Source organism: Ostrinia nubilalis, chromosome 11 (genome assembly GCF_963855985.1).
Source record: "Ostrinia nubilalis chromosome 11, ilOstNubi1.1, whole genome shotgun sequence".
Taxonomy (NCBI): Eukaryota; Metazoa; Arthropoda; class Insecta; order Lepidoptera; family Crambidae; genus Ostrinia; species Ostrinia nubilalis.
The window spans coordinates 7,374-17,045 of record NC_087098.1 but is presented as its reverse complement, the minus strand read 5'-3'; the positions used below and the strand labels follow the sequence as shown (position 1 = coordinate 17,045).

Genomic DNA, 9,672 nt, shown 5'->3' with positions numbered 1-9,672 from the left:
AATCGGACCAAAAATGACAAAGTTATAAAATTTAGTATGGAAATTTTCTAAGTCTAAATTAAAAATACAAAAAATTTAATAAATTCGCGAAATGAAATCGTAGGGGTCTCAAAATGGTACTGGCGTGTCGGCAAAAATTTGGCGCTCAAAATGATGTACAATACCTATAGGTGCGCTATTATTTTCTAGAAATTAGAGTTGGGTTAGGTTAGGTTAGGTTAGGTTAGGTTAGGTTAGGTTAGGTTAGGTTAGGTTAGGTTAGGTTAGGTTAGGTTCCAATAGTCCTATTGGATGAAGCGGCCAAGTTGATGGAAAGGGTCATCGCCACCCGCCTTAACAGGCACATGGTAGAGACCGGCCCGGAATTGGCGGAAAATCAATACGGCTTCCGGCGGGGCAGATCCACGATCGATGCCATAGGGCACGTAAAAGCCCTTGCCGAAGAAGAGGTCGAGCGTGGGGGATGCGTGGTGGCGGTGTCGTTGGATATCGCCAACGCATTTAACACCCTCCCCCACGCTTGCATAGAGGAAGCGCTGAAGTACCACAAGTTCCCCGAATACCTGCAGAATATAGTACTGGACTATCTCCGAAATAGGGACATCATCTTCCCGACTGCGGATGGCTGGGGTAGAAGGCCGGTGTCGTGCGGTGTTCCACAGGGATCGGTCCTTGGTCCGCTCCTGTGGAACATCGGTTATGACTGGGCCATCCGTGGTTCAACTCTGCATGGGATCGGGGTCGTGTGCTATGCGGACGACACCCTGGTGACAGCGAAGGGGAAAATGTTCAGAGATGCGGCCATTTTGGCAACAGCGGGAGTGGCGCAAGTCGTGGACCGCATCAAACGTCTGGGACTGAAGGTGGCGCTAAACAAGTCCGAAGCAATATGCTTTCACGGGCCTCGTAGAGCACCGCCGGCGGGGGCGGAGATCGTGGTGGGTGGCGTCTCCATCGGTGTCGGGTCGACCATGAAGTACCTGGGATTGGTCCTCGACAGCCGATGGAACTTTAAGGCCCACTTCAGATATCTCGCTCCTAAACTGACGAGGACAGCAGCGGCACTGTGCCGCATAATGCCAAATCTGGGGGGTCCGCACATGGGTTGTCGCCGTCTCTTCGCCGGAGTTATACGCTCCATGGCTTTGTACGGCGCGCCCATATGGGTGGACGCCCTCGGTAGAGAGAACCTGACAGTACTCAGGAGGCCACAGCGAGTCATGGCTGTGAGGATGGTGCGTGCCTACTGCACGGTGTCACGAGAGGCTGCGTGTGCGCTTGCGGGCACCCCTCCCTGGGAGCTTGAGGCCAAAGTGCTGGCTGAGGTATACCATCACACTGCTGCCGCAAAGCGCAGCGGTAACCCGCCGGCACCGCGGGAAATCGAGCACTGGAGGGAGGAGGCCCGCAACGTGATTGTGGAAGAGTGGTCGGCCAGTCTGACGGAGCCCAGTGCGGGCCACCGGACGGTCGAGGCACTGCAACCCTGCCTGAAGGAGTGGTTGGAGCGGCGCGGTAGCCCACTCACGTACCGGATGGTGCAGGTGTTGACCGGACATGGTTGCTTCGGGAAATACCTGCACAGAATCGGCCGCGAGGGGACCGCCGCCTGCTGCCACTGTAACACCGGAGAAGATGACACAGCAGAACACACTCTGGAGGTGTGCACTGAGTGGGAGCCGCACCGAGCCACGCTCCGTGCGGCCATTGGACTAGACATATCGCTACCGGCAGTGGTTAAAGCCATAGTCGGCAGCGACACCGGACATGACGCTTTTAAGGCCTATTGTGAGGCCGTCATGATGGAGAAGGAGACGGCTGAGCGGGAGAGAGAAGAGGATCCCCTTGCAGACCTCGCTCGCCGGAGAAGAGTGGGCCGAAGGCGGCGGGCTTTTGCTCGTCGTCCTTGACGCCAGTCGTAGTTTGTAGGTGGGCATTTGCGGGCAGGCCATTTACACCTGTCTGCAATGCCAATTGTTGTATATAAACTTGTATAATATATAATCGTGTAAATATGTCTTTTCCTGTACAGTGTGTATAGTTTCCCCTGTATATACTGTAAATAAAAGTCTCCGAGGGTCTACGGCGGATATTAATCGCCACGAGTAGTAGTGGTCACACTGACGTGTCTGCAGTTGCAGACAACTGTGTTTATTGTAGGGGGGCACGCGGGAAAGGCCCAGCTATACCGTTAGCCTCCTACAAACACAGCGAGCTGGAGACTGGTGGAAGTTTTTAGTGGGTAGGCCCCGCCCTTCTGGCGGGGAGAGCCCCACATAACCCGCCGCCTGACCCAGCGGCGGGTATGCAGTAATGCATTTTTTACCACCTTAAAAAAAAAAAAAAAAAAAAAAAAAAAGGTTAGGTTAGGTTAGGTTAGGTTAGGTTAGGTTAGGTTAGGTTAGGTTAGGTTAGGTTAGGTTAGGTTAGGTTAGGTTAGGTTAGGTTAGGTTAGGTTAGGTTAGGTTAGGTTAGGTTAGGTTAGGTTAGGTTAGGTTAGGTTAGGTTAGGTTAGGTTAGGTTAGGTTAGGTTAGGTTAGGTTAGGTTAGGTTAGGTTAGGTTTTTTTTTTTTTTTTTTTTTTTTTTTTTTTTTTTTTTTTTTTTTTTTTTCAGCTTTCCCCTGATATTTATTTTTCAGGGATCTTGTTTTTACTGGGGATTTTTATATTTTTGTTCTTTTCTTTTTCTTTTCTATTTTCTTTTCAAAAATACATCTTATCTTTATTTTCTAATACATTTTTTCTTATATCTATTACATATTTTTTATCTATTTATCTTATCTAGTACAATCTTATACTATATATCTTACCTTATACATTTATAAACTATCTTTCTATCTATCTATCGGGTGCTTACAGTACATTCCAAACTTATATCTATTGCTTCCTTTTTTCTTATCTATTTTAACTACTAACATTTTACGGTTTACTACAGTTTCCTTTTTCTACTTTAAGCTTATCCTATTTTTATTTATACATATTTATCTTTTATTACTTACTATTTATATTCTCAATATAAAAGAAGTAATACTTAATTTACTTATTTTTATTATTTACTTTTTTGCATATTTGTATACTATATTCTAGGAATTTGCTCCTTTTACTTTTATCTAACATAATCTCATGTAGTTTATCTATTTTTAGTCGTACATCTATTGCCTGCTCTAGGTCGAATCTCAGTCTTTCGAAAATCGGGCATTCCACCAACAAATGAGGGACTGTCTCCTCAACCAGATCATCACACGCACACGATGGGCTCTCCCGACACTTGAATCGGTTCAAGTATTGGGCGAACCCACCGTGCCCCGTGAGGATCTGCGTGAGTTTGCCGTAGGGCTGCACGCTCCTGACCATCCTATACGCCTGCGCTGCGCTTGGGAGGAACAACTTTGTGGTTTTTGCAGTCTGCTCCGTTTGGTACCGCTTTTCCCATTCGCCAATCGTATCTTGGCGTAAAATACGCTTAACGAATGAGATAGGGCACTCATCATAGTCCGGTTTCTTCTTTAGTCTAAGCGCTGCCTCTTTCGCGAGCTCGTCCGCCCGCTCGTTTCCCTCCATCCCCGCGTGGGCCTTGATCCAGAAGAGTTTGATAGTTCTGCCGTTTTCAGCTGCCTCTTGGATGTTCTTTCTGGTCTGAATCACGAGAGGATGGAGAGAAACACCACGGGTGATAACCTCCAGCGCAGATCTGGAGTCGCTATAGATGCTAAAGATTCCACCGGTCCTATGTGCCTTTATCATTGCAGTAGCCTTTGTGATTGCAAGCAGTTCGGCCTGAAAGACAGTGCAGAACTCCTCCAGTTTAAGTTTCTTGACCGTGATCTCCGCACCATCATTCCATAATGATAAGGCTGCGCCGACCTTCCCCTCTATCTTGCTTCCGTCTGTAAAGACTTGGGGTCCGTCATTGACTCTCTGGATGAGATCTGCACTATCTTCCACCATCCCAAACTCTAGGTGTGCTATTTTGGCTGGATGAGGTGCCCTTGCGTAAGGTATCGGCACTTCTACTGCTCGGTCTTCTACTACTCTCCGGGAATATCCTTTCTTTATCTCATAAAGAGAGGCTGCCTCTCTGATCCTAAGATCAAGTGGAAGCAGCCCGGAGAGTACCAGAGCCGAGTTAAGCGAGGTCGTCCTGTACGCCTTTACCATTTTTTGAGCAAAACCACGTTGCACCTCATTTAGGTGCTTCCTGATTCCCAATTTGCTGGCAGCCGTTGCCCATGCGCTAGCCGCATACAGGATTACAGGCTCTATCACCGCCACATATATGGTCCTGACTATCTCCGGAGAGAGTCCCCACTCCACTTTTGCAGCTCTGGCCAGTTGCTTGTAGATGTTCAGGGCCTTCCTACAGACGTTCGTCACATGCGTGTTGAATGTGAGTTTGTCGTCTATCGTTAGGCCCAGAACTTTAATCTCTCTGGACAGGGCAATGTCCCTCCCGCCCATGCGCAGGAGCGGGGTGTCGTACTTGAGTTTGTTTGTGATGACCATAGCGTTGGTCTTATGTGGCGCAAACTTTAACTTATTCGCGACACCCCACTCCCACACATAGGCCAGAGCGGCATTCGCCCGTCTCTGAACCTCCTGAGCTGTCTCTCCAGTGAAAATCAGGACCACATCATCAGCAAACGCCTGGCAGTGGTCACCTCTGTCCTCCAATCCTTTTAAAAGAGGGTCCAAAAGGATGTTCCAGAAGGTCGGTCCTCCGATCGACCCCTGGACGCATCCCTTGGTCGTCTCGGCTGCGTATTCTGCTCCCGCGTACCTAACCCTCACCCGGCGATCACTGAGGTAGCTGTCGATGACTCTCCGGACATTTTTCGGACAGTTTGACTCCGCTAATCGGCAGCGGATGGCCGGCCACCATGCGCTATCGAAGGCTCCCTCTATGTCTAGTGACACCATCACTACAATTTTCTTTTGTTGCAGGCCGACCTTGATGTGTGCCATCATGTCATAGAGGGAGTCCTCGGTGCTGCGCTGCGGTGTGAAGCCATACTGCCTTTTGCTCAAACTGCCCGCTGTGTGCCATCTTATCCTCCGGATGAGCATCTTCTCCCAAATCTTTCCTAATACCGGCAAAAGCCCAATCGGCCGATATGATTTGGGAGTGGTGTAGCTGTCCTTGCCAGGTTTGGGTAGGATCACCACCACTGCCTCTTTCCATCTAGCGGGGAAGTGCGAAAGGTCCAGACACTTGTTGAGGATCCCGAGAAAGAGTTCCGGTCCCTGGTTTATCGCCGCTCTGCAAATATCTGCAGTGAGTCCATCCACCCCAGGCGCCTTTTTGGGGTTGAAGCTATTGGCTGCGAAAAGAAGCTCCTCCATGGTAAATGATGGATCGGATGGTCCATCATCTTCTCCACCATTCGCCACTTCGGCTTTCTCCCTAACCCGCCTGTGAGCCTCATTATCCTCGTCGGCTTTGTCCTTGGGGTAGAAGGTCTCCAGCAGAGCCTTCGCGGATTCACCACCTTCCAGAACCCTACCATTTTGGATCAGTGGTATGTCCTCCTGCCTATTTGTCGTCCGGCCTATAACCCTGTAAATTCCGTCCCACACGCTCTCCCTGTCTTGTTTGCCACAGAAGCTCTTCCAGCTCTCGGTTTTCGTGTTCTTCACAAGCCGCGTGTACTCGTTCTTTGCCTGAAGGTATTCTTGAAGAACAACCTCCCGGCGCACCTGCGCTGCTCCCGCTATTCTCCTTCTGAGTCTCTTGACCTCTGCTTTCTTCTCCGACAACTGTTCCGTCCACCAAGGCAATCCTTTTCTTTTCCCCTCCTTTATTTTAGGTATATGCTTCTCACAAGCCTCTTCTATTCCTTTGGTATACTGTTCTATTTTCTTGTCTAGATCTTCCCTTGTTATTACTCTTTCTACTTCTTCTCTATTGACTCTATCCCTTTCCCAGATTTGGGTGAGTTCCTCTCGGAACTCAACCCAGTCTGCCTTCCTTGTATTAAATTTCCTAGTAGTTCTTTTTATGTCTATTCCTTTTGATTTTTCTAGCTTAATTTCGAAAAGAATTGCCCTGTGGTCGGATACAGTTAGGTCGGCGTTCAGCCTCCAATTGTCGACTCGGTCTAGCAGGTCCTCCGTGCAAGTTGTTATGTCCACGCAGCTTGTGTACCTTCGCCCTCCTCTGCAGCAATCAAACGTGGGTTCGTTTCCTCGGTTCAGGATATGCAGGCCCGTCTCGACCAGTGCCGCTCCAAGCGTCTCCCCCCTCCTATTTGTCTCTGCACTCCCCCACCAAATGCTCCAGGAGTTTACGTCTCCCCCCAGCACCGTGCTCCCGCCCCCCGACCTCTCTAAGATATTCTTGATGCTCTCAATGTCCGCCTCGATGTCGCCATCGCCCTGCAGATACACCGAAACCACCAAGATCTCCCACGCCGCGGTCCTGAGCTTGGCAACTGCAATGTTTTCGGTGGTGAGCGTAGGGCACAAGGTCAGATCGATACTGTCGTCAAACAGCACGATTGCTGCCTTTACCGTCCCACCTCCGCTAACCACACTCTGCGCCACTCTAGTCCCACGGTAGGTCTTGAGTATCTTGGCGGCTCCGGTATAAGGCTCCTGGACTAGCGCAAAGGCAAGTTTCTCCTTCGCAGCTTCCATCATCAGCTCGTCTGTTGCTTGAGAGCACCTCTGCAGATTGGCCTGGACAACACGGTACTGAGTTCTGACGTTTTGCTGGAGATCCGCCTGGGTGCCCTTAACAATACGCGACTTTAGCCCTCGCTATCGCGTCCCACTTCCGACGCACTGAGCATTCAGGGCTAAAGGCGTTGTGCTCCAGGTTCTCCGAGAATTTGGCCGCAGTGCAGTTGCAACACCGAGGGCTGTCCCCTGCCATCCAGTCTGCGCAATCCTGCTTCATGTGGGGGCCACCGCAATGGCTGCACTTGGGAACACTCTCCCTGCAGAACTTGCGTCCGTGGCCATACCCCAAGCACATTGAGCACTGGACCAGGGGCGACTGGTCCTCAACCCTCACTCGCTGCATGTCGATGTGCAGATAGCCTCTGTTTACCAAATTGTTGTACAGGCGCGGCGACACCCTCAACACCACGTGATCGCAATGTTGGTTCCTCGCCTTGCGCCTGTACTTGATGTCAAATTTGGCATCCTCCCCGTCGAGTCCCTTAAGAACCTCCCCATTTTGGTTCTTGAAGGCCGCCATTATGTCCTCGTCACTGTTCATCTTAAGGACGTCCTTCAGAACCACCATGGGGTCATGGTTCTTAATTTCCTCGACGGTGAGATGGTCCTCTGCACCCTTCAGGCGCTCCTTTACACGCCGCCGAGCCTCCTCCGTCTTGCACCCGATCACCACTCTCCGATCCTTCACCTTTCGGACTCGTTCCACGGTCACCCACCCGTCCTTGGCGTTTACCGATTTGCGCACTCTATCCAGTACCTCGTCCCCGGTCTCTTTCTCATCCTTTGATGTTATAATTACAGAGTGAAGCGCCGGCCGGATCGCGCCAGGTCTACCCGATGTTGTGGCAGCAGCCTCGGCGTAAGATATTGGTGCCGCTCTCTCCACTTCAAGTCCCTGTCGCAGCTTCTCCAGTTCCAGGTAAGTCTTGTTTATAGTCTCCCCCTGGACCTTGAGGAGCTCCACAATATCCTTCGTCCCCATATCCCTTCTCCCTTCGTCCACATCATTTCCCATCCGTCCCTCATTCAGTCCTAGTTCCTCAGTATTAACCCCGACACTTTTTGTTACAGGTGGCGTTGTTGCTGCGGCTGCGGGTGTCTTCGCGCCGGTCGTCTTACGGGTAAGTTCCTCCGCATACTCCTTAATCAGCCGGTAGAGGTTGTCCACCGCCAGGATGGCCCCAGCCTTGAGGTCTGTCTTCATGTTGCGAGATTTATTAACATTAAATTTCGCGTACACGAGCCAGTCTCTAGCTTCGGCCATCCTGCCGGTGGGCCCCCTCTTCTTCGGCGCTGGCATCTGCACCTCCTCGGCCGTGTCCGCAGACGGCCTTCGCGTCGGCAGCTCTTTGAGCAGTCGAGGGGATGCAGCCTTCTGTTTCACCGTCCGAGAAGGTGCAGGTGCCTTGTCCTGCTCCGGCTGCTCGGGGGTATGCGGGTGCGTTTTCGATGTGCAAGGCCGGGGTTCACTGAGTCCCGCTTCCCACTCTCCTATGCTACGCCGCACTTTAGATGTTGCGGCGGCGTTGGGGCTAAGGCCAGCCTTAGCCGTCTCAGGGGAGAGCCTGGGGCTCCTGTCATTGTCCGTCCTACTTTTAGCTGGGGTTCGGATGGTAGCCATTTTCAGGGGAAAGCTACGTCCTTTGTCAATAAGTAAATGAAAGGTCTATATGAGACCTCGTAAATGACAAACAACAAAAAGGTTTGTAAAAGTTTTAAACTGTGTTGTCTAATGTGTCCTATCCTTTAGTTCCAGGTGTTCCCGATCAAGCCGTGCAGCCGACGCAGCGTCCGGTAAGTCCGTAGTATACTACTATCAGTCACTGGTTACTTGTCTTTCCTTTGCAGATACCAGGTGCGGCGGCGTCACGACCAGAAGCGAAGAAAACCCGAAAAAACAATTGAATAAATCAAAAATCGCGTCAAACTAAAAGATAGGGTCCTTAAAACTAACTCAAATTTCACCTACGAGTCGCCCAGGTACGATACTACAATAATCTAGCGAAAAACGAAATAATAATTTTTTGCCCAATCTACAAAGTCTACCTGGTAAAAGAGAAAAGGGTGGGTGGGCGGGCAAATTTTTCAAGTTTTTGACGTCGGATCCCTACAAACGGGGTGTCTACGGATAGGGCTCGCCGAGACGAACACGAATAGCCGATAAACGTCGGGGGTGGCCCTAGAAAATTTTGAAGTTGACGTCCAAAAACCGTCTCAGATTTTACCTAAAACACTAAAGTCCGCCAAAAAAGCGAAAATTAGTATGGAACGGTGTCAATCGGACGTCAGGGGGATGCTAAACCGAAAGGGGTGAGTCTATAAAAGCGAAAGAATTTTGAAAATCGGACTTAAAATGACAGAGTTATAAAATTTTGTATGAAAATATTCTAAGTCTAAATTAAAAATACAAAAAATTTAATAAATTCCCGAAATCAAATCGTAGGGGTCTCTAAATGGTACAGGGGTGTCGGGCAAATTAAGGCGCTTAATTTGATGTAAATAACCTATAGGTGCGCTATTAAAATGTAGAAATTTGAGTTGATTTCCTGTTTTGTCGGGCTTCACCAAGTAACCTCGGTACGGTCAAATTTAGAGTAGGTTTTTGCAAATTTCTCAAGTTTTTGACGTCGGATCCCTACAAACGGGGTGTCTACGGATAGGGCTCGCCGAGACGAACACGAATAGCCGATAAACGTCGGGGGTGGCCCTAGAAAATTTTGAAGTTGACGTCCAAAAACCGTCTCAGATTTTACCTAAAACACTAAAGTCCGCCAAAAAAGCGAAAATTAGTATGGAACGGTGTCAATCGGACGTCAGGGGGATGCTAAACCGAAAGGGGTGAGTCTATAAAAGCGAAAGAATTTTGAAAATCGGACTTAAAATGACAGAGTTATAAAATTTTGTATGAAAATATTCTAAGTCTAAATTAAAAATACAAAAAATTTAATAAATTCCCGAAATCAAATCGTAGGGGTCTCTAAATGGTACAGGGGT

At 49.5% G+C, this 9,672-nt stretch overlaps 1 protein-coding gene across 1 annotated transcript; it reads right to left on the bottom strand.

Annotated features, from left to right (window-relative positions):
- Positions 1 to 2,191: 2,191 nt before the first annotated feature.
- LOC135075947 (uncharacterized) lies at positions 2,192 to 8,299 on the bottom strand. Its single transcript, XM_063970395.1, has 3 exons — positions 6,782 to 8,299; positions 3,160 to 6,675; positions 2,192 to 2,329 (listed from the first exon to the last, which is right to left on the bottom strand). Exons 1-3 carry the CDS (start codon positions 8,297 to 8,299, stop codon positions 2,192 to 2,194), a joined length of 5,172 nt encoding a protein of 1,723 aa, XP_063826465.1.
- Positions 8,300 to 9,672: the final 1,373 nt, after the last annotated feature.